The sequence below is a fragment of the Apium graveolens genome, chromosome 8 (assembly GCF_009905375.1).
Source record: "Apium graveolens cultivar Ventura chromosome 8, ASM990537v1, whole genome shotgun sequence".
In the NCBI taxonomy this organism is placed as follows: Eukaryota; Viridiplantae; Streptophyta; class Magnoliopsida; order Apiales; family Apiaceae; genus Apium; species Apium graveolens.
Window position 1 is genome coordinate 253598186 of NC_133654.1, and position 26530 is coordinate 253624715.

Below are 26530 nucleotides of genomic sequence, written 5' to 3' on the forward strand. Positions count from 1 at the left end.
TTGTTTGGAAAATGATTTCTAATTGAAAGTTAAAAGGCCTGGATTAGTCAGATAGATCCAGGGAATAAGCCTTGTATATATGGCATGGTAAGAAATTAGGGCAAGGTGTATTTCCTATACAATTTACTTCTTTCTATCTATTTACATCATTACAAATATACACTACCCCTCCATGGGTGAGGCACACAAAATCCTCCTACTTGTAATTTTAAGTTTATGACATCTAATTTGGTTCTCATTTACCGACTGCAATAGCTTGTCCTTGTAGAACTGTCCACTATTCCAACGCAAAACCTTAACCGACACCTTAAAAAACCTACTTCAGTCTCATGGTTAAATTAGCTGTAGATAATTTTCATAAGAGAAATCATCAAGGCCGATATATCTTGACTGTTTTTGACACTTGGAGGCGACAAAAAGGGCACTTGGTTACAGCAGATGAGCAGCGTCTACATAGAACATGACCACATGGAATTATCGTAATGTCAACCTCATTAGTCAAACACACCCGACATTGCCATGCTGCTTTAGCAGAGTCGGCTTCTTTAGCTGCCATATCAGATCTTTCCTGCAAGTATAATTTAGTAAAGTAAATATTCAAAAGACTAGCAATAATCTTGATCTGAAATACAACCCAATAGTCATTTGGTTGATTTTAACATATTATTAACTACGAAAATTAAGGAAAGTGAGAGTAGAATACCTGCTCAAGCAGAAGTGCTGCCTGGGATTCCTTGAGCTGTTCCTGTAGGGTTAGTGTTGTTTGCAGAAGAGATTGCTTATCCACATCCATACTGATGCCAGCAGCAGAAAGCATCTCATGAACTGCCTGCACTAATTCAGCAGCTGAGACTTGGCCATGCTGCAAATCTTTGACAGCCTTTCCCTGTCAATAATGAAAACAATTATCAGTCTAGTTTATGATAATTTGGAAGCTAGAATCCTCTAAAACAACAAATTTAAACAAGAACCATATCCATGATGAATAATAGTTAAAACTCGTGACACCACAGGCCTTTATCAAGATTTATAGTTAAGCAAATTAATTACAAAATTTATTACTCCTGAATCAACAACATTACTAAAAATAGAGTTCAGAAGATATAGAAGTCCAGTTCATTTATCCAGTTGTAACAGTTTGAATGGACTCCAACATTGCTTTGAACCACTTGTTTTTGGTTTGGGGTGGGGGGGATTCATTTATATTCGTCAGAAAGACAAGGAAAAATATACCTGAAATGGCCTTGTTTCAGCTCTTTGAGAACTTTCTTGCTGTCTGATGTCTACCCTGTTCTCAACAAGATCATGTTCACTTTCTAACATATTTGCTGAAGAAGCCTCTCTGCCAGCAGATACACTTTTAAATGAAAATACATGTGAAGAAAGAAGAGGCTCTGTCACTCCCAATGAGGTCTCAACATTCAATCTGTAGAGAGCTTGGCCTGCTGACGGTCTTACATCCTCCGGAACCCTACCATACTTCAATTTCTCTCCATTTTGAGACCGCCAAGCCACTATCTCTCCTGTATAAAAGGGTCTCATTGGATGGAACTGCACTTGAACTGCATCTTGGGATAGTATATCACTGCCTAGCATGCTGTTTCTTCCATTAGTATGCTCAACAACTCTCTCATTAGAGGGAAGCTTCAGGATACTGACAATTGCAGTTTCACTGTCTTCAGGACACAAAAATAATGAACCAATAGGTAATGGAAATGGGCAGCCGAAAACATGGCTCACAACAACTGCTACAAGATCAGAAACTGACATATATACTGGTGGTTGAGCAATCAACATGCGGGTCCTTGATTTGTCAACAAAATAAAGTGCCCGATGTTTGGATTCATTTTCCCACCCTGGAATAGTGGATCTATTATTTACACGTGTAATATCCCTAGACCGAGGGAGAAACAGAAAACGAGTATAAAGACGTCTAACAAACTGTAATTGTTCAGAAATAGACTGCAGCACCAGCTGTATGTTTTCAGGAGTTGGATTGTCAAATGATGAAAGGTCACTGGCTAGACTATTAAAAACAACACCTACTGCGGCCTGAAATGGTTTACTGATCAACTTCTGCTTGATGGCTGCAAGTGTCACAGACCCAATGGATTCCAAAGTCTGTAGATCTTCCCTATGATCCAGTTCCTACGAATATTAAAAAGATTTTTCATAAGCGGTCTACTTCATATATAGAGCATAAATAGGTATATCAAGCAAATCGGACAGACTATAATCAATTTTAAGAAATGGACTGCAGCATATCATAATACCTCTACTACTACATCAGAGAGCTTTCTGATTCCCAAAAATGTACATATTCTTTCTGGAATATCTTGATGGACAAATTTCAATGTTGAAGTGTCAATATATTTAATATATCGAGAGCCAAAAGAATCAATGTATAGACATGAACTGGCATGAACTAGTCTGCAACCATCATCAGGGACAATAGCTTCAGATCCCCAGTAAGATGTTTGGGGTGTGTGTGCCTCTGTGCTTTTATCAGTGACAAAATGCAAAACCTCCATGACTGCCCGCAATTCATTTGGGTTTAGACGCTGATATCCACAAGATTTCTGCAGATTTAAAAGAAGATCTTTTGCACAGGAAACTGATAGGATGTCCTGGAGGCCAAGGATTTTAAGAAACTTGAGAAAAGGTAAATAACTGGCAGGTAGTTCAAACGCAAATGGTGAAAGATTTATTGTTAGACGTGCAAAAAGTGAGCTTGCTGCCACCAAACGTGTACCATTTGCAGCTGGCATGAATGCCACATTCCGCAACTCCGCAATATCTACAAGTAAAACAAAGATAAAGAAAGCTTTAGAATTAAATGAACAAGACTCAACAAGCTGGTACTCTACATCTTTGTATGTACAGTATAAATACAACCATACAAGTTAAACATTCTCAGACTAATTTCAGTTGGTAAAAAGTACACCAGAAAGACGAGCTAATTTTACTGGCATATAATGGAGAAGTCCTTAAACAACATGGAATATAAATTGGAACTAATTAGTCGTCGATATCAACATGTATTTCTTTACCACCCTTTTACCGGACTTCCTGTATAAAAAGATTTAATTGCCTGCATCATTCAACAGTATACTACACAATAATTTACTTCTCTGGCTACTACTCTTTAAGATCATACACCATACACCTGTTGGAAATTAATTCAAAGTTAATTAAAAGAGTTGAATAATTTTGGATAAGTAAAAATATGTTCTAAGATTATCTATAAGTTTGTTAGTTTATTAGGATAAGGATTTCTATTTTGATGGATGTAGTTATCACTTAGTACTAGGATAGACTTTGGGTTCTCTAAATCTTAGCCAAGCAGTTTGTATGTTGTCTATATAAGGCATGTTACTGTATTTTAATTAATATGTAGAATGAATGAATAAATAAGTATTTCAGTTGTTTTTCTTTCTGCATCACTTTTATTATATAAATTTCAACACGCCTTTCCCTCTGGTTAGATGCCCTTAATACTCTTACACTGCGGTCAAGTTTCCCAGAGGTCTCAGCTTTGATCCATGTATGCCCCGTCAATTTCCAAATGTTAAAAAAAATCAGCTTTGTTCATTAGGGTGCCAAATTTGGTGCACTCAACTTGTCTATACCTTAAAGTTAGCCTTTCTAAAGAGGGAGTTTAAGAATGTGTATACTAATCTGTTGAACATGTTTCCTAAGAGCTTAAAGCTAGCGACTTGATGTGTCTTAAGAGGGACGGAACTTTGAAGTCGAAGGAACTCGAGGAATATAACCTTGAACTTTACATATTTAAATATCTGAACATGACGAATAGCATAATTAATTAAAATTAAAATCTGGTAAGAGTAGTTCATACACCAAGAGATAATTAATGACCTGAAGAAGAGAGCGAGTCCCAAATTTTCTCCAGATACTTTAGGACTTCAAATGATGCCTTGTCAACAGTCATAGAGCTTGATGCAGTAGGCCAATGAGCCAGAGTGTCTTCACCGAAGTTTCTTCCTATAACCTGAAAAATGAACAAATGTCTAAGCACATTGTTAATTTTTAACAAGGATATGGATGATGCGATACATTATTCTGTATCAGAGTTTCCTACCTTAAGATGCTTTACAACTGTTGAAAACGATGGAGGACTCCTGAGTTGAAGGGCACCCCAAGAGTACTCGGGTGGAACAACACTCTGTTTAGAAAGAATGGGAGCAGAAGTCCAAGCAAGCGGCCAATCTTTCAATAAAATAGCTTCACTGTATGAAGAGAGTACTCTTTTCCTACCATTTTTGCCACCTATACTGGGAAACCCTTTTTCGGCGGGAATACATGCAATCTTTCCGAGACAGCTGCAGAAGTTATTGCTGTAAAGGACTGCAAAATTTGCAAAAATGGCTTTGACCAGAGTCTCCGCCAAGGACCATGTTTCAATTGACACTTCTTTCTTTGAGCTAACTACGTCTGCCTCAAAATCGTCAAGAAATTCTATGGATTCTGCAGTTTCAATTCCAAGAGATTCTACCTTTTTCGCACATTCAAGTACAACATCAGCCTCTGCCGCGGTTCTAAGGCCAGTTTTTCTGAGTATGTTAATCCACCCGTCTGCCACAAATCTTTCTCCAGGAAATTTCTTCCTATCACCAGAGAATACAGATGCCAATAAAGTGTCTGCTGGATCAAAAAGATCTTTCGGTTTACAAAACTTTGCAGAAAGTTCATCAGCACTCCTTACAAAATTAGTCTCCTTTAAAGCTTCAACTATAGAAGAATCATGTTGTAGATCATGCCATTTTGTATAAAGATATATCAAAATGTCCTCCTGCTCTGCTTGAGGTTTTTCTTCAAACCCTGGCAACCCAAACTTCACCAATATTTGTTGATCTTGCATCTCTGGGACACCTAGGGCTCGTAGTAACGAACTTGAAACAGATTCTATGGTGTAAGAAAGACATCGATCATTAGTTGGCTTTAGAAATGTGTTTGAAGATATCATACAAATATCTTGACCAGCCAGCCTAGTATATGTTCCAGCAGCAGTTTTAAATATAGGTAAATCACGCAAGACATCAAGTTCTTCCCTCTGATACTCGGAACTACTAGGGGAGAAATCAGATGCCAATAGGGTGAAAAGTTCATCGCAATCTGTGTGTACAAAAGAAGTGAGCTCGGGTAAATATCCAGCATGTTTAGCAGCAACGAGCTTGGAAGCTATTAGTTGCCCCAGAGATTGTGCGGTGGTTGGGATACATTTGCTAGAAGCAACACAATCCATGAAAGAAGCATCAACGACAGGTATGCTGCATTTGTTTAGCAATGAAAATAACCAAGGGTATTTATTCTTACAAAATTCATAAGCTCTAATGTATGGCTCTATTAATCCAGATTCATATGCTACAAGGCCTAAATCACTTCGTGTTGTATCTGTACCCATATTCGTCACATAATTTCCAGAATTTGATTCAGCAAAAGGCGCTGGAATAAAAACCAGATTACGTTCTCTAACACGGCATAAGACTGGCCTACCAAGAAATGCCGGAATCAGAGGCCAATCAGAAAAGAGTGACAGATCCTCCATTGAGCCATTAAAACATCGCCAGAAGAGCCTAATCCATTCTGGAGAAGGCCCCCCTTCGCTGCTCAAAGTTGATGTGTTCTTCCAGGAGAACCATGGAGCCATGCTTGAAACAGCTACATGGTTCACCCAGTTTTCATCAAAAACTAACCGCATATGATTAGCCAACAAGTGAAGGGAGAAATTTTGAAGTTTCAATTTTGATTGAAGAACACTGTTAGAAAAAATAACGGCCAGGATTGGTCTTTCCAATAATTTAGGATGGATGAATTTTGCTGCCAATGAAGTCATGAGTTCTTGTTGCTCTGCGCTTCCAACCCAAACTTCAGTGTAGCCCAACTTTGAAAGATGATTTGTTGCAGTTGGACATGGTAAGCCTTTCAGCTCAGAAGCTACTGGTAGAAAACTCCGCTCCCACTGCTGGCCAATAACATTACCACTACCTGCTATATTGCTCCTCTGAGACGAGGGTCCTCCTGATCTACCAATATCTTCAACGACTCCACGACCAAAATCAAATAAAGCTTTGCCCAAAGTTGTAACCAATTCAATTGCATCTCCTCCAGAAGTAGATGGAGTGTGGGAAGACTGTCCATTAGGTCTTTGAAAAGGTGGAACAGATTCATCACCTTCACCATTAACCATATTGTCCGCTGATGAATCGGGTTCCCTGATTTCTGAGAATTTTGGAAGCTGAATATCAGACAAGCAATACTCAAGGACATCTACATAGGTGTCAACTGATTGCAGAACAATAGAAGTTGAGGACACCCTAAGAAGGTCGCGCACCATCTTAGGTTTGATTTCTTGAACCTTGACACCAACCGCCTGTATTTCAGTAACCAACTCCCATGGCACTTGAAAAACTGGATAATGCTCCTTCACAAAGGCACAAACTGTGGCAGGAAGCAAGCTACCACCAACTCCATTTCCAGGTTGCGAGAGGAACATCCCTTCTTCAGCCTTCACTAGATTTCCCGAGTACAACTTCCACACAGGGAGATCCACAAGGCGAGAATAAAAAGGTCGAATTACTTGTTCAACCAGACATATCCAGTCTGCTCTAAAATCATTTGCTGGTGCTAAATTAGTGCTATTATCAGTTTGATGTAACACTGGATGTCCATGAGATCGAGGCCAAAATGTATAAATTTGATCCCCGTAGGCATTCAATGCTGCACTTAGACGCCGACTTAAACTTGCTTCAAGTGATGATGTTAATGGTTCTTTTCTTAACTTGTGCATTTCCACCACCAGTTTGATGTAGGAATCACGAACACAGGACATCAGTTCCCTGTTCCAGGCCTCAATCATTTGGTTTCCAGCATCCGGCTCTGCCTCTGTCAGTGCTTTGGAATCCTGGTATTTGAAAAGGTAACGACCTTGATTGTGGCGAACAAGAAAGCATCCAAGAACAGTAACAGGTATGCTTATCCTATCACTTAAGGGAAGAGGAGACATGATGGAGCTTGACAAATAGGCCTCGGAAGGATGCCCATTGCGGGAAACGTGTGCTGCAACTCCAGCAACAGGTGTCAGGTTGTATGCCAAATATCGCCTGGAAAAAATTGTAACCAATAAGTAACATGATACTATTCAGAGCACGCCATCAGAATACATTTTCATCTGGACCAAGAATTTCCTGATTTCATAGAAGGAAATGACAAAATACTTCCTGCAAAACTAATACTCATATTTCAACTTGCAACGTCATCCTTGGAGACACACGGTCAATGAATTCTGCTCCACACTCCAAATGGTGTATAATATCTCAACAGAGTTCAAACTCACTATCGTGTAGCACTATATTCCTAAAAATACAAACAGAATTTTACCTGTAAATGTGTGATTATATTCTGTATTTAGAGGACACAATGGATTGTAAAAGCTTTTCATAAGGGGTTATAGTATTTCCGGAAGTCATTGTATAGCTATGACTTGTGACCATACTAAAATGGGTAAATGCTTGCACTTTACAGTATTTGCCAGGCAATCTCAAATCAAACTACAAAAATAAATTTCCTTTTGTTGACTGTTACTATTCTGTCAACTCGATCTTCATTTCCTATCTTAGGTGACTTAGTAAAATAGTGCAAAAGACCTATATGTACCCTTATTAATGACCAGTTAAAAATCAAGCTTCAATCTTTAATGGCCTAATTATAACTAGAAGGTTTTAGAGTCTACTCATAATTACTTTCTGGGACTTTTTAAATTATTTAATAGCAAATTGTAAATGAACCCTCATACTTATTCTGGTAGACAGAGCAAGGGATACATAGCTTGTAGCTGCTTACTAAATAAATCATAGAAGTGAATAACATGATCATAGAAGTGAATAACATGTAGAGTGAACAGTGTTATAATAACAGTTATAACCCTCTGAGAACACATAGAACCACTGATTACTTCTGGACGAAAATTCCATATTTCCAAGTAGCCACTAATAAATGTTTGGTTCTTTATACTGGAATTACTACATTCGGTAGGCTTACACTTATGGTACTTTTCAATTTTGTGTTATTGTTTTGGTGGAATATCTAACATACCTATCAAGGGCCATATTTCTAGTCTGACCGGAACCCAGAGTAAGCACAATCAGCCATCGGTCTGCAATTCTTGTTTCCCCTCTGTACAAGTTTACATCTATTATATGCCACTTGATGGCAGCATTTGAGGTACCAAATATACTTGATAACTGGAATTTCTTCCACTTCTTTTCTGAGAAGGGATTCCTTGCACCGGCATAAGACAAATCAACATGAATGGAGTAATCTTGTCGAGGACCAGAGTTTCCTAACTCCCACGTTGATAAGGACACCTGCATAGACATTAACCATCGAAAACTTACCAGTGAGTAATGGAATATTCTTTAAGACATGAACCTACTCAATGTTGTAGTAGAAGAAAGAAGGAAAAATACCCGAATTCTTAACTTAGGGAGCAATAGCTTTGTAAGCAAATTAATTTTTGAAATCATTCAGGCTAGAATAAGAGCTACCTGTGTAACTGATTTCAGAAACAGAAGTGTTCTAGATGCATGCTCCATGAACTTATCATACATCATAGCTAGTCCCTTCATTCCACATTCATGTCCATCTTTCAACCATTCAGATGAAAGTGGCATACGAATGATAGTGGATTCCGATGACGCCCATGGCATATTTGAACCAATTAGCATAGGATCAAACTGATCCCTAAATCTTTCAACCAAATTTGAGCCTGAGACCAAATAACAAATTCGATTGTTAGTCCTTCAACTAAATAAACTCAATCTACAAGGACCCAAAGAATGAACTAGATTCCTAAAAGACATTAACAAATATACTGATATGGAAAAAAAATAGAGCAAAATATTAAAACTTTTACACAGAGCACAAGTAACTTCAAAAACAATGGAAAAAAATATAATCATGAGCTAAAGCAGATTCCAAACTATAAAATTTATTCTTCAACTATTAATTTACATATTCATAATAATTTTTGAGTTTGTTAGAAAGGTTAAGCTTAAAAGGAAGGGATAGATTGAGAATCTTAATGTGCAAGGAGCACCACATCAAAGCTATTTGTTGAAGTCGCCGAACTTTAAGGTTCCAATGTTTAGCATTAAGTTTGCATGGTGCACCACCAACGTATAATTATCAGATGCTGAGCTTAAAAATAATATGGCATGTTGTCCTGTATGACAAATTGCTAATCATCGAATTCAAAATGCAAATTCACATGTAAAAATTTATATTTGCCATCTTGTTTAAGTTTGCAGTCAAACAGTGAGCAGTAACACATTTAAAGTAATTTAAACTTAATCTGGTCGAACTTTGAAGATACTTTAGTCCTACATAACATAATTAGAAACTCAACTCAACAAAGCCTTGATAGATACCTCCACCCTATTTGGGGTTCGCTTCATATGTATCCAGGAGAGCAAACAGAAAAGAGTTCAGATGTATTTGTATTATTCTTTGAGAAATTCAATTTACTGGGCTCCCGTCGACATTGTTTATACCCGAATAATCATTGTCGTTGCATTTCTTATTTACTACTGAATGGTCCAATCAGGAATAAAGTAAATATCTCCTAAGAGCAGGTTTCGGTAGGTACAATGCTAATCAATTAAAATAGTTTACTTGAAAAAATAACCAGTTTACGAGCATGCAGACCATACCCGTCAGAGAGAACATCTTTGCAGACGGACCACGACCCGATGGCACTGTGAGGGCTAAGCCACGAGGATCAAACATGTAGAAGTAGCCATTAGAAACAACTGATGGCAGATCAGATATCGAGTAACAGCTCAGCAATCCCAAGCCGTAATTTAGAGTATCCCCGCGCAGATTCCATGGAGGACGAAATTGGAGGCTAGCGATTTCCTCCCTACTTAAGCTGGCACCTTCTAGGATAGCTACTAAAGCAGGACCTTGAAATTCACCTGTCAAATCATTTTAAGGAAATAAACTAGGATGACAAGACCTCACTGGGGAAAAAGGGGAAAGTTCAATTGATTCTATATATGCGATTTTCAGTATAAAATTTCGAGATAATTTCCGAAACTGAAAACTATTACATGTATATCAAAATCTTGGGGAAATAAAAGGGTTGGTAACATGTGACTTGCTAATTGCTACAACCCTGTCCACACTCATAATGTCACTCCATTAATAAATCATACATGTCAATGAAATATACTAAAATATAAAGGGATGCTTAAGATTTATTTGGTTTCTTAAAGTTCTCTCCTATAGGTGTGCACGCATAGCTGGATGGATGGATGCCCCCATGTATGGATGACATATACTAAAAATACAAATTGACATGTATAGAATATTTTAATGACTATTAGGTAAACTACGAAAGGCGTTATAAGCTTGTAAATATAATTTCATAAACTATATACTCTAGTTTTCGGGTACGCCATTGTTGTTACCACATGGCTTCACCTGTGTTGTTTTTGCCTAAACTAGCACAAATATTTTATGCCTCAGACACCTGCATCATGCCTTCAATTATTGTGCTGGTAATCCAATAGACCAACGAGAAAAAAGTACCTAGATTATGCTGAAGGAGAGACTGACGAGGATGTTCTCTTTTGTCAATAAAAATATGAAGCTTCTTTGCTTTGCAGCAATCTGCCAGCTCAAGAAGGTCAAACAACAAGAACTCACTGCTTCTATACAACCCTAGAAGCTCATGTATTTTGGAGAAGTCCATGCATGGCATATCCTTTGTCATCTCTTCACTTACTAAAGAGATGCTGCGAACAGATTGAATCCCCAATGTGCTTGCTAGCTCATGACTGATACTCGGGTGCACGAATCTTTTTCCGCTCAATGTGTTGTTTTCCATCCAGGGTGCATCATTGAATACCAGATCTCTAGCAGAAAAGAGAATCCCCGAAGAATCAGGAACCAATAATGCGTTATTAGAAGACTCGGATATAAGTCTATCGGTATAATAGTCTGCAATGGCTTCTAAGACGCAATGGACAAAGTTCAACTGATCTGCTGACAGTGGCAACCCCTTCACATCCTGTTGCAAGCGTTGTAGAACATGAAAGTAGTCAAAAACATCAAAACTGGGTCTGACACCCAACGAGGAGAGCAAAGTTCGGAATTCATATAACTCAGAGGGTACAACATACAGGTAGGGACTATATTTCACAGGTGAATCGAACGCAAGAGCTTTTGGAGAGATGAAATCGTCCCCAATCCAGATCCAGTCAACACCATCTAACACAGAATTAATAGCCATAAAACCATCAGTATCAACATACTCCTGTAACTTTGCATATAGTGACAAGATATGCTTCTGCAAGGAAGCATCAAATTCAGCTTCGACCTCGGAATGTAACTTCAGCCTGGCATAGGACCTCGACAACTCAATCAGTTGTGTACTCAGAATATCAACACTTAACTGATCCATCCAACCAAGTTTACTTTGTAGGAGGGCTGAACAACATTCACCATCCAGTATGTGCATTTTAGATGAAACTATCCACATCTGTGATTTGGGTCTTACATTGAGTGGAGCTGAAATTTCTTGACCTGATACTAACCATGGAAGTCCTCTCAAAGGAGGATCAACATAAACTGGACACCAATTGATTGACTTCAACTCTGACCAAAATTCATCTCCTGGCTTACTAGCAATCAAGTTGCCAATTAATGAACTTAAATTGAAATCATCCTCGGAAGAGTTCTCAGAATTATCTAAAATGTCATGTTTAACTTCTTGGTCGGAAATAGAATTGTCCTTCAATTCTGAAGTTTCTTCAGATTCACAAAAGCTGTCATCCCTGTCTGCAGGGTAGAGCTTCAGTATCAATTTATCTAAACAACCAAGTACTCTCCTTCCAAATGTAACAGAGTCAGAGGCCTTGGAATCATGTAGCATAGAGACTGATCTAGCACAATCCAGCAGACCACTCAAGTGCAACGTCTTTCGAAGTCCAAGAATAATAAGAGTCTCCAGAATTTTAGGGCTGGAAAACTTATCAGAAGGAAAGAATGCTTCTCTATGAAGCATATACTGTAGCTCTGGCACACGAGGATCATACAACCTGCCACCAAAAAAAACATATACCTTTTTTAACTTGCTGCAAAAAATGTCATTTACTAGGTTATACTTGGAGAAACCGCAGTTGAGTTGCTTTTAGAGGAGAATAATTTTCTCAAGTGGAATAAGCACCGGAACAAGTACCTTACAATCATTGTGAATATAAAGTCTTAAATAAATAAATTTTACTGAACAATCATTTCGTTCACCAATAAGACAAAGTTGAACTTGGTTTGCAACAATATTCAAGGGCATTCTCTTGAAAATTCCAGCCATTACAACATAATACAATATTTGTATTCTGAATCCCAGATATTAAGTTAATATAAGCAAGAACACAAGTAACTAGGTTTAGCAAATCATATACTTCTGTACCTGCAACTATATATTTCTATTTGATAAAGAAAAGAGCTCCTCTCCTTTTTTTAATAAAAAGAACTCCTAAGATTTAACAGCAAACAGTTAAAGATAGATCTACCAGTCAAACTTAATTACATCGAAGAATTTGAAGATGAGGCATAGATGTCAATAAATCTCAGAGAAGTTATAGTTGTAAAAGTGTAAATTTCGATTATGTCATTGTAGTCTTTAAAAGAGAGATTTGAAAGTTTTTTTTTGCATGTGAGATTTGAAAGTGTTACTAAAAAAAGAGATAAACATGTGATAACTACAGGACCTCCATAAAATGCAAACCATCATCAGTACACTGGGTCATTCTTATCTTTACAACTTAGCCTGATCATAAGGTGTACTATATTGTAGCTTTTTCAAACTTTTAAATGAAACTGTGTATTCTATTAGTACATCTGGAGAACATTTTGATTTGACCACCTAACAATTGAATCAATTTATTCACTAAATCATAATAAAATTAGAGGAATTCTTTAAATGAAACCACAACTGAACCATTTCTTTGTATATATTATTATCATATATAAGTATATAACTCATAACACAAGTGAAGCAAGAAAGATGATTATCTTGTTGAGAATAAATTCAGAAGTTGACAATGTATAGAATATAATAATGAGGTACATTCTTTTTGGACCCTTATCTAAAGGACTCGGTACATTAAATATTTTTGGAGATATGAAGATTTTTTGAGACCACTGGTCAAAATCTACATTGGTCAGAGACTAGAGATTCTCAGAGCCCGTCAGATTTCAGAGACTATGCTAGACCCTAAAAATATTGAACTTGAATATATGCAGAATCTAAGGAGTGTTATTACATAGGATCGTGTTCAAGAAAAACAGAAAGGTTTGCACATGAAGAAAAGAATTAAGCTAAGACAGACAGACAGATATAATCCCTAATTACATGTATTGATTCATAACTTGCTGTTTTAGTTGATAGGCATAGTATTAATAATTTTTCATTATCATCGTAATAGTGTTTTAGTCGTAATAACTATAAGATAGGGCTTTACAGAGAGAGAGAGTATTATACTAAGCAGCTGCTAAAGGTACTTGTTTTACCTTTGGGCTTTGGTAGAGTTTGTTTTAGTCACCTTTATAATATAAACAGTTTGATTCGTATTTCTGATCTTGCTATTCATGTTATTTACATTAAGTTGTTTTTATAATCCAGAAAAGCCAAAAGTATACATATTCATAAACATATGTAGTTAGGAATTTTATAGTGGTATGAGTATATTGAAATAATTGATGGTATAACACTGAAAGAAATTAATTTTGTTTATTTTCCAGATCTTCTACGCAACAAATTGCTATATCTTCTACCTGTTACTTCTGGACAAAAAAGATCACAAGAGGTAATGCAGGACAAAAGATTAAAGCAAATAATAAGCAATGAATTATACGATACCCCAAATAATAATTAATCAATATTATTCCCAAGAAAAGTGTATAATCAAAGCTGAATATCACGAGGGGATTACATCATTAGATATAGATAATAGAATGCCTAATTAAATAACTTGATGGACTATGGCCCGATAACAATTGGGGCATATTATATAACCTACTCACATATAAGACATAAACAAAAAAAGTTAATTCTCTCTAAACTAATTACAAATAAACCAAATTAATAACATATATATAAATTCTTCAATCATGTTTTTAATCAAGAGGTAAAAAAAAGTATTAACAGATTAGGCTCATGTCCTCTTGTATTTTAAATAATAGCCTATCAACATAACCCCACTGGGGACCTCACAAACTTAATTCCTTTAATCTATTGAACCAAAGACCTAAAATTGTTAGAGCCTCTCAGACAATAATGATAATCCCATTACAGAAAGCTTGTGTAGTATGATCAATCCATGACCACTAGGTATATCTGTCATAAACTTATATCTTGGATTATATTTTTCACTGATTAATAAATAGAATATGTGTATTATACCCAAAAACCCGACATGAGCCGGACTTTAAAAAAATAGGAATTTGGGTAGGGGGTTTTCAATTTTGGGTCGGGTTCAGGTCAAATAAAAATCTGCCCGGGAAAATCGGTTCAGTTTCGAGTTGACCTGAAATAGTAGTCATACCCGAACCCAAGCCGATTCTTTTTATATGCAATTTTTTGTAAGTACTGCAAATTGATATATTATAGTCAGTTCATATGGCCTAATATCCTTTTTATTTAGTTTTTACCGTTCTCACCTTTATCAGTTAATTATCACAGACAGCTTCAGTTTATCACATGCATAGTTCATATATTTCTGTGGTTATGAGTATATATAGGGCATTTTTAATTTAACTTCGCAAAGTTCATGGCTGCTGCTTCTTTGCTTTGATGGAATCTTTCTAATTTTTTGGGCCATGTCAGAGACATCCCATTTGAAGTTATGTCAAACCAGGTCAGTTTCGGGTATTTCTGTCACCCAGAAGGTGAGGTTCAGGTTGAGATTTCTCAACCCGCTTCTGGTCTAGGTTGGCCTTAAAATACGATCGGTGCAGCAACCCGACACAAATCCGACCCATTACCCGAAATTACCACCCTAGTATACGGTGCCTTACCTTAATTGTTCATACTAGATCTTTCACCTATTTTCTTTAACAAGCCATATTAGAATGTTGTGGCTTTCAATGACTTGCTCGATATTAAAAATAGCTTCAAAACTTTACGATCTATTATAGTAGATCGAAAAAGATAGAGATATTACCTGGAAGGCTCTTGCCACAGTCCATTGCGTGCCAACACAAAAGGTGTGGAAGATAACGCCACTTTAACGGAGTTATCTTCTTCAATCAAAAGCTTGATGTCATGCAAAATAGTAGAGAGAATCTCCTCTTGCAAAATAAATTCAGGCATGCGGTTTAATACATAACTTTTGTAGAATTCCACCCTTGAAGGTTCCTTGATCTGTAAGTATTTTCTTAATATAAACTTTTCTTTCTCTGATTCAATTCGCACAAAGTCATCATCCAAGAGATCTTCGCGAACACCATCCGGTTTCAGCCACTTGGTTGGTTCACATAGACATACTAGCTTCCGGCTCTTGAACGAACCAAACATAGGAATTTGTTTAATTATATCAATATGTGTATTATCTAGTGAGTCTTCAGAAAACCACTTGGACTGAAGAATAAAACTCCTAAGTTCATGCAACTCGCCCTCGGATACATTACTGAAAATCCCCGTAATGTTCTCTGACATACCAGCAACTGCCATAAAGGCTTTTAAAAGGCCACTTGCAGTTGGAGGCTGCACATATATGTTCAGTTGTGCATGCTCTACTGGGAGATCACGGCTCAGTAATAGACACCCTACTTTCTGAAACAATGAGGACATGTTCTCACTCCACCCATCGTCCACAATTACATAAGAATTTTCAACAAGCTTCAGAAGGCAATTGTGTCCGACTGGTAAAATAGGCCAGTTCGAAAACAAACCCAAATCAGCACTGCTTGACTTCAAATATTCCCATAAGAGTCTCATCCAATCCAATGTAGGCTGACCATGATGACCAGGAAGCCAAATTACCTGCTTTGCATGCAACCATTCTGCCGGAAGTATTCTTAGGAAGAGCTTTTCAAGCAACTCACTAGACAGATAAGAAACATTTGATTCTTCACTCTGAGCAATATCACATAGCTTTCTGTAAACTGAATCAGGGATTCCATTATCGATAAGTTGCTGAGGCACCGAATCCTTAAGAAGACCATATTCTTCACCACGTAAAACATAAATTCTCTCAGTTGCCCCTTTCTTCTCGAATGTTGTAAATAAACCATTAGCAAGAGGTATTAAAGGTAAACCCCAGAGATTATCAGACCGGACAGGAAAATTTAGGTCAAGTAGACAATACTCGAGGGTTAATACCATTGCATTCCTGTCCTTAAATCCACGCTTCCGCCGAATTAGCAATGTACGCAATAACTCAGGTGTGAGGTAATGCAATGATGGGCAGATTTCTAGAAATTTATCCACTATTAATTTTGGAACTGTTATAACAGGTAATCCAGCACTTGACAATGCTTCTATCAGTTCAGTAGCCTTACCAAAAGTGAAGTCCGGAAAGATGCCCTGTTTAGTTGAGACCCACTGCCCCCCTCTTGCTTTTGTATACAATACACGAAGACCGAATTCTGAAATGAACTTGTATAGATTTTGCACCATTGAATCCCAAGGTTTTTGTCTTTGTACTGTGGGCCAAAAGGAAAAGAACAAATCACATGGACCTATTTCCAGCGAAACTTTCTCAAGCAAGTGACCATAGGCTGGGGCAGCAACATCTTCAAGAAGGTGGATATTCCAGTCCGAGCGTTTTTTCCCACCACCAGCCATGTCATTGCCAAACCATATATCTCTGCGATTCGATGATAACTCAAAATACGCATTGACATGAACCGGAAGACCAGTACTTATTGGAAGTGGTAGAAAACAGAAAGCACGGCCCTCAAAATTATCTCTGGCTATATTGGAAGCAACAGGGAGTTGAAGAATGTCAGCTGGTACAGAAGACTCGGGATTTGAGACATTACTTGAATCTCTGTCTATTGCTACAGAGTGTAAAAGTGAAGCAACACAGGCCCACGGAACAAATTTATGTGCCTTATCATCAAAGTTTATAGGTTTGTTCTTGATACGGCCATATCCTAAACACTCACTAGTCAACCACAAGTGCGACTTGTCACCGGATGAGCGTTGCTCAGTCACCAGAACTTTCTGACATTTCCAAGGCAATTCTTTATCAGTAGATTTGCTTAATTTCTTAAGGAACTGATTCCTATCCAATTCACCTAGTTGACTTCCATGCATGGAATTAAATATATTATGAAATGTACTTGTGTCACCATTGGGATCACTAATATTTCGTTTGTGAACACGATGCATTAGCTGCATATCCCCATCAGCTCCTTCCTTGACAAAAATAGAAATGGTCTGCACATTTCGGAGATAAAGTAGAGTCTCAGAAACAACCTCGGAAAAAGATGAGAAGAGTGACATGACATCTTCAGGAGAATATCCCTCTTTCTTTATTTGGCTTCTTGAAGAAACATTAGCACTCCTGAGGGGAAAACGGAAGAGAGTTCCAGGAAACGCACTGTTTAAGTCACAGCCAAAGTGAAGAAATGGTGAAAACTGATCAGGAAAATGTTCCAAAATCCTTCTACCCACATATTTGATCCTCAATCCAGGATGAGAGGGAGAGATCCCAGGTAAATTACAAGCATGAGGGTCAAACATGACAATATTCTCCCCAGATACAAACATAGGGATGTCTGTAAAGTGATAAACACAATTAAAACCCAGCCCAAATCTTCCAATTGCCAATGGCTTCTCCAGTTTACTTTCTTGACCAATGCGCGAGATTGCGTACAGATCTTGAGGACTGAAAACTGAGTCGTTGAAGCAATATAAAGCAGGGCCCTGCCAATCCGCCATTTCAGGCGAAAGAACAGATGAGGTACCATACTGAGTTTTATCTAGTAAGAAAGTAACTTCAGAAGCTCTTGCGTCCTCAGCATTTTGGACTAGCTCAAAGAGAACTCCAGGTCCATCAGCATACATTTCAAGTATATGCTTGAGTCTCGTTGTTAAGGCTTCATGCTGTCCAAATGCTTCTGCTGATCCAGATAGGCTCATGTTCATCGAATCAGCACTCTCCGCAAGTAACATCCTTCGAAGTGAACGGACACCAAGCTTTTCTGCAACATCATTAGAAATGTTCCCATGGACAAATTTTTGAACTGTTCGCTTTGCATTTAAGGCCACAGTAGATGCATTACCAAATAAGTTATCTTCGGAGCCAAGCAACCATGGAGCATCATTATAAACCAAATCAGTGGCATCAACTAATCTGCAAGACTGATCTGGCAAAAAAATCTTAATCTGCTCTTTAAAATATTGTACTTCGGCTAGATGCTGAGCAACTAATAAAGCAGCTCTGATTTCCTGTGGATTCAGAGGAACAGAACCTTTCCTTGTAGCCATTCTGAACAATATGTTACCATAATCATTAGGCTTTAAGAATTCTCTGATGCCAAGCTCCAAAAACAGATCCCTAAAAGCCTCCAAATCAACAGGAATTACGCGTATGTAAGGAGCCAAGTGAATAGGGCCACTGAGGACAACTTCATCCAAGGTGGCAAAGCCATCTCCTACCCAAACCCATCGGCACCCTTCTAAAACAGCCTTTACAATGTCCATCTCATCTGTACCAATCATGGACATTAGAATTGAGTATATCCTGGGCATCGCTAAGGCCAACTCACGACGGAGTACTGAATCAGTCACAATTTCATTATTTTTCCCAAGCTCAAGCAATTGGGAAGCAATCGCACTTCCTCCAGGTGGAGAAGACCATCCAAGTTGATAAGATAAGTTTGTGGAGGAGCATTCTCCATCCAGTATCCGCATGGTGCCAGAAACAAGCCATAAGTCTTTAAATAATCTCACAAGTTTCGGGGGAGCAACCATAGAAGATACAACAGGCCATGGAAGAGCTTCATATGGAGAAGAAAGAAGAACAGGACACCAGCAAATCATGCAGAGATCATCCCAAAATTTCTCCAGATCAGATTTTAAATGACGAGATCTCAATGAATTTGCAGCTCGTGAGAACATCCTGTTCACCACCCCTTGATCAGCCTTTTGCAAATCAGGCAACCACTTTGATGCGTTTACTTCCAGGTATGAAAGAAGCACTTTGCCTCTTACCTGAGCTCTGAGTTGATCGTCATGCATTATTCGTTCTACCTGCCTAGCACTTTGTATAATAGTTTCAGGCGACACAATTGTCTTAAGACCCAAACTCTGTAGTACATCCAGAATGCTCGAGTCTTCAAAAACACCTGAAGGGAAACAACCTGAATCTTCTAGTAAATCATACAGTTCTTCATTCCGAGGATCATAAAGCATTGCAGGACATTTTAAGGAACCATCAGAAGTTTGGACAAATTCCAGATTTCTTAAACTTTCACGGAATAGTGGATCCTCAGCACACAACTGTGGTAATTCTTGCAAAACTGTAAGCATGGTGCTGTTTCGAACTTCCGGTTGCAACTCTTTGATTCTATTCAAAACATGATGCTTATAAAAAAATGCCTTTCTCATTCGCTCAACTCCATAGTATCTAATCAATACCTCTTCTTCCACATCTGACAAATTCCTAATGAACTCGCTACTAAGCAGGCATTCAGGACAATCCAATGGAGGTAAGTATTTCCGAGGCCTATCCAGATCTGAATAATTGACATTTTCACCAGGTTCTCCACCATATACTCTATATATAGGTAGCTTTTTGCTAACTAATAAATCAGAATCAGCCATATGGTTTCCAATGTACCATGTAGAATCCAAAAGAAATTGACGAAGCTCATTCCTCTCTTCCACTTCCAAATGATGAAAAACAGCTCGGCCATCGCCATTATTCAAAGAGACTACATCAGAAATTGATTTCAATACGCCGGCACCATCAGCATCATAAATGTAATGCATTAAATCTGGATGTTCAACACCGTAATTATTATTTAATATCTTGCATCCCAGTTTGACAAGAATGCACTGCATATTTTCAGCTAACTTTTCTACATTTAACATTTTTGATTGAATACATGGTCTATACAAATGTCCTGAAAGGGATGGCAAAATTGGCCAATCACCAAACAAGGACAATTTTTCAGACTGCCGTCGTAGATACTGCCAGAATAGGTTAAACCACAAAGAAGTTGGATGCGCAGTTTCAGTTTTTGGATTCCACGAGACTTTGGTCTTGAATTTCCAATCAGACGGGACAAACTTGGGAAACAATTGAAGTAGGTAATTTATATTAAAAACAAGAAGATTTGTGGTTGAGGCCTCAGCAATAGCTGTTAGTCTTCTGTATAGGTTGTGCGGGATGTTGCGATCAATTACTACATCTCCCATTTTCTGAAGAAGCATGTATTCCAAATCATCACAGACAAAATAAGGAGTCCCTTTTAGAACTTCTGAAAATGTTCCAAAGTTACCACTTGCTAAAGGAAGCAAAGGAACGTCAGTTGCATTCTTGCCAACATCAATGTCGATCAGGTCTTCCAGACAATATTCCAACAATATAAGCTTGTATGATCTGCTTAGAGTAATAACGGTGTGGTGGTCCCTAACTAGTTGCCTGACTGACTCAGGAGTTGCAACTTTCAGCTCAAAGCTTAATTTGCATTTCAAGAGCATATCATATAAATCACTGGGAAGATGAACAATAGGAAGTCCCAGCTGTAAAAGAGCATCCCCAAGTTCTTCACTTTTGGCAAACTTCTCATCATGAAGAAAAGCATCCATAGGAGAGACCCATCTCCCACCACCAAGTTCCGAGTACATGACTGGAAGATCACCAATAGTCCTGTATATATGCTCCACTAAGATGTTCCATGGTTCCTCAAATGCCCCAGTGGGCCACAGAGAGTAATACAAATCTGTAGGACCAAGCACCGCTTGCACACCGAGTAGCACTTGCGCAAAGGTAGGAGCAACAACATCTTCTAACAGTAACCTGTTCCAAAGAGATCGAATTCTTCCGGATCTGTCCATATCAGCTCCATACCAAATGCCACGGCGATTTGATGAAACCTCGAAGTAACCATTGACTTGCACAGTTAATCCAGTTTTCACAGGTAAAGGAAGAAAACAAAATGCCCGGCCCGTATTAATATCATCCTCCTGTTAGATAGCACATATAAGTCAGAATTTCCCCCCCACCTGTAGAGGTGATAGTCTACCTTAGCAGAACAGAAGTACAAATGTTGAGGAAGCGTATTTGCTTTTTATATTTTAAATTGACAACAAACACATTGTTATTATATAAAGAAACAAAGTTGATGTATATTTCAATCTAAAAAAAAATCTTTGATAAGGTAACAGATCAGCATTCAAGACGATGAAGACATAATAAAGCAGAATATTGCATTCACCTAAGGTATTCAAACTTGAACTTCAAAATTGTAATCAACTCAATAAAAAGTATCTGAACCAAAAAATTACAATGTATTCTGATTTTATTTCAGTTAAGAATGTATAAGGAAGAAAAGGAGAGATTAGAATATACATCAGATAATTTTCTTGATACGCATGCTGCTACTGATGCCCAGGGTAGCAGGTGAATGTCATAATCTTTTAATGCAGTTGCAGCAAATGAACCTATTCTACTAGATGCTGCTGCCATCTTTTGCACAATATAGAAAGTATCGGTCCTCTTAATAGACTGGTTTCCATGTATAGCCTCTCTCAAGAAGTCCAATGAAAAGGCATCGATCTCACCAACAGATGAGTTTGCAGACTTTGACAGTCTTAGAAGTGCTTGTCGGTGCCAAACTATATCATCATTTGCAGATTTAACTGAACAAGAATACATCTTTCTAGGTTCTGCTACACCATCATCCCATACATACATTTCAATATTGAGAATATTTTTAAGAAACAGTAATGTAAAAACTCCTTCGGCGTCAAGCTGGTCAAACAAGGAAGTAATATCATCTTCCGTATAAGCCTGCTTTGATAACTTACTAGTGGCTGCCTGCTCGGCATTCCTCAGAGGAAAGCGAAACAAAGTCCCTGGAAAGGAATTCTTCATATCACAACCAAAAGCACAATAAGGAGAGAACTGATCTTTATACAACGAAATCGCTGATGTACTAACAAATTCAATCCTTTTCCCAGGATTAGCTGTCGACACATTCGGAAGGTAATCCCCTTGAGGATCAAACATTACCATATATTTACCACTTACAAAAGAAGGCAAATCAGTAAGATGATACACAGAATTAAACCCAACCCTGCATTTAAACAAAAAACACATCACGCAATCAATCTAACACATCACAAATAATAAATTAATTACATAGTAACAAGTACATCAAAACCTCCAAAACTCAATAGTGTCGACAATACAATGTATCTAACAAAATGTGACATTTAGCTAAGATTATTAAATCAAGTGACCTCAACTCTTCGAGGCCTTAATGTAGCACATAAACTAATAATTAAAAACAAATTTCCAAACTAAATTAAATCATTCCGTGACAAGTAAACTAAAACCTCTATAACTTATCATTATCGAAACAATAATCAGAAAAAGAAATCAAACTAAAATATACTGTGACAAGTAAACCAAAACCTCTATAACTTATCATTCATGAAACAAATAATCAGAAACAAATTTTCAAACTAATTAAACATTACAGTCACAAGTATAGCAAAGCAAAACCTCTATAATTTGAGTATCAGAATTAACACAATAAACACATTTTACTTATTATACTCTATAATCGTCGTATTAACTAATCGATCATCAATTTATCGAAAAATCAACAAAAAATCACCCGAAACGGCCAGTTTTCCAAGCATGCCCGAGCTTCCCACTGCCACCAATTCTCGAAATACTCGCAAAATCATCTTCAGTAAACACAGCATTATTAAACGCCAACAACGCCGGTCCTTGCCACTGCTGAAGCTTCTTCGAGAGCAACGAATCGACACCGTGAACACGGCGATCCAAACAGAGAGAAACCTTGGTTGCGCCAGCATCGTCTGCGTTTTGGATCAGCTCTTTTAATACAGTAGTGCCTTCCGGGTAATTCAATAACACTTCTCGGATCCGACGAGTTAGGTCAACTTTTTGGCCGAAATCTTCGAGTAAAAGCGGGTCGGATTGGTCCGGGATGAGAGAATCCATTTGTGATTAGCGAGTCATTAGAATTGTGGTTTTGGTAATAGTTGTGTGTATATATAATGGATTTTGTATTGGAGAGAAAGTCAATTTGGAGTGGGTGAAATTGTTTTAGGCCTTGTTGAAAGAGGAAAGAAAGATATGTATGTGAGTGTGTGTGTGTATAGTTACTATACGCGCGGTTAGGCCTCGCTCCCGAGTGCGCTTAGGCCTCGCTTCCCGGTTTTACCCCTTACTCCCGAATTTTAAAAGGGAAGGAAAGCAAGTATAATGTAAGTAAATTAGTTTTACTTCGCTTCGTAATCGTGCTCCCGAGTTTTTAAAAGGGGCGAAAGTAAGTGTTAATGAATGTAAATTTAACAATCTTTCATTCCAAAAATGGGATGAAAGTACTTACTTTACCTTCTAAACACTACCTTCCTTCCCATTAAAAAACTCGGGAGCAAGCCCTTAAAGGGAAGGATAAGTGATAAGGAGGTAAAGTACTTTCATCCCACTTTTGGAGTGAAAGTTTTGGAAGGAAAGTTTGTTACATTTACATTCATTATCACTTGTTTTCGCTCCTTTTAAAAACTCGGGAGCACAAATATGAATGCAAGTGAAACTACTTTACTCACCACCACTTGCTTTCCTTCCTAATTAAAACTCGGGACCAAAGGGTTAAGATGATAAATCATGAATGGGAGGGGTGAGCAGAAAACCGCGCAAACCGCAAAAACCGCTCGCACCGTATCAATCCGCACCGCAAAACGCGGTTTTTAATTTTCGTGGTGCGGTTGTAGTTTGAATTTTTAATAAACCGCGCGGTGCGGTGCGGGTTGTGGTTTTAAATTTCTGAAATGCGGTTCAAACCGCACCACACCGCACCGTAATATTTGATATCTTATAAATATATAATGTTTAATATGTTTAATATGTAAGTTTCTATAAATATATAAATATATAATGTTTAATATGCAAGTTCCTAGAAATTTGTTATAGTACTTTTAGTCGAGTAGATTACTATTGCTTATATTTTACAAGCACAAATTATTTTATGGCGTATGCTACTACCTAATTAATTAAATTTAATTAAATTTAAGTTTTGTATTTATTTAAATTTTTCGAACTTGTAAAGTATAAACCACAGTGAACCGCATTACACCGCACTGCATTTTCGTGGTGTGGTTTATGCGGTTTTTGAAGGTACGCGGTGCAGGTGCGGTTTGAAAATTTGATCAAACCGCATGTGCAGTTTGGTTTGCGGTTTAAGGAAAAAACCGCACCGCCCGCACCGCGCTCACCCCTGATGGATGGGGTGTTTTTTAGAATGGTCTGTTTAGTGACGCGCTAAAAAAGTGTAATCGATGAGTTATAAAAAATTTATTGGTGGAGATTTTTATGCATGTCAGGGTTCATCATTATTAATGAGCTCTCCATCAATATTTTGTGGACACCTCATCAAACACCAGCTCTTAGCATGTGCCCATGGGCACTGTGACGTCCCACAAATCCGGGGATCTGGATTTGACGTCACTAACACGAAAACCATCTTTATAAAACATTTTCGAAAACTTGTATTTTTGAAAAGATGATAAAAATTAAAGAATTTAAAAATCTGAACATTTGAAAAGAATTCAAAAGGAAAATAGTTTAACCCCCTAAAAACGGGATCGCATACAGGTTACAGCATTGAAATTAGAATCAACCATTATTATTAATAAACAACATCTTTTACAACTTCAAGTCATCTTCGATAAGAAGAATCACAATTACTCTATTTACCAACCTGATTTACAACTAAATCTCAATAAACAACTATAACTCGAACCTTCTTCAACAATCCCCTGGATACCTTCTTTGACCCTTGGATAACTTAACCATTATTACTATTCATCTAGCCTTAGCTATCGAACTTGAACAACTTATCTTTAAGCCTTTCTGAAATGGTTATAAGAAAAGTAAGGGTGAGCAACAATGCTCAGCAAGTACCAATGTAGCAACAACAATTTGAAATAGTTAATCAAGAGTTCACAATCTCGGGGTAGTAAATAAAAAAGATTCACCAATCTTTGATTCAATTGAAACCGGGAAATCCAATCATTCAAAGGAATTATTGAATTGGACTTATCTCATTTTGACTAAAAACCAAAGGTCAAGCTGTTGATCAGTCACGCACTAACCCAGAACATGGCATACAACCCTGTTCTCTATACTGGATCCAAGGCACACATTGGCCTACATTTGACCACGAATCTGGTCCACATATTTTATAAAAATAATCCAATTCTAATAATTCAATTCAATAAAAACATTCATTTCCATAAATTGAATCATTTTCAGCAGTTATAAAACATTTAACTCAGCAATATGTAAAACATTTATCTATTCTGAACTTGAGAATAGAAAAAGCAATATTTGCATAATCATAAGCAGTTGAGTTTGAAAAATACTGAACTATTCTGGAATTAGAATAGTGTAGAAAACTTGCATAATAGGGTTCAAAATAGACATCATTTGAACGATAAGTGAAGATAGGGATACTTGCCTTAAATTCAATTCTCAACTCACAGCTCGGTCTCGTACTTTATACTTCACAATATATGCATATCAACTCCCCGGTAACCTCTGACTATTGTCTATTTACAACACATCGTTGCTTTCTTGACTTGTTCCTTATTCGATTTGCGACACCATTCGACCTTCTGTACGTCTTCGATATTGCGCGTCTCGTTCAGATCCTTTACGAGAATAACATAATATTATAATCACTAAATAGTCTATCGACTTTAACTTATAATCGACAAACCCCGCATCTATAACCCTTCGCATATACATTTCACGTACAAGAATAAACCCTTAACACATAATCATTCTTTGACTCTATCACAACTATTCTATAAATTAATACGAGTTCAGACCATATCGAAAATCTAACATTATCTCCTCTATTTATTAGACTATCCCTATGTTATTCCATTTCAATCAACAACCAATCATGATATCAATACTTATTTTGATGTCACATCAAATTAGATATCAATACGAACTTTGATGCTCACAACATCCCATACTGAAGTCAACATCAATCATCTATATTAATACCCACTTTGATATTAACAACAAAATAAATATCCACGCCAATCTTTTCACATAATCAAAATCACGCATAAACTCAAGAACAATTCAAAAATTCGAATTAATATTTGGGAAAAACCCAAAACTCGCTTTTAACCGAATCTTAACCAAAATCATGAAGTCTATATACCAAAATGATCCTCAGGACCTCTATAATCATATTCTAACACCAAATTATTCAA

General features: G+C 37.4%; 1 protein-coding gene across 1 annotated transcript; it reads right to left on the reverse strand.

Moving 5' to 3' along the window:
* On the reverse strand, positions 1 to 23400 carry LOC141677496 (uncharacterized). The gene is made up of 13 exons (XM_074483463.1): positions 22885 to 23400; positions 21612 to 22338; positions 15246 to 21226; positions 10609 to 12119; positions 9729 to 9992; positions 8565 to 8785; positions 8113 to 8384; positions 4100 to 7121; positions 3877 to 4009; positions 2274 to 2797; positions 1234 to 2148; positions 704 to 886; positions 1 to 568 (listed from the first exon to the last, which is right to left on the reverse strand). The coding sequence occupies exons 1-13, from the start codon at positions 23235 to 23237 to the stop codon at positions 371 to 373; spliced, it is 14304 nt and encodes a 4767-aa protein (XP_074339564.1). The 5' UTR covers positions 23238 to 23400; the 3' UTR covers positions 1 to 370.
* Positions 23401 to 26530: the final 3130 nt, after the last annotated feature.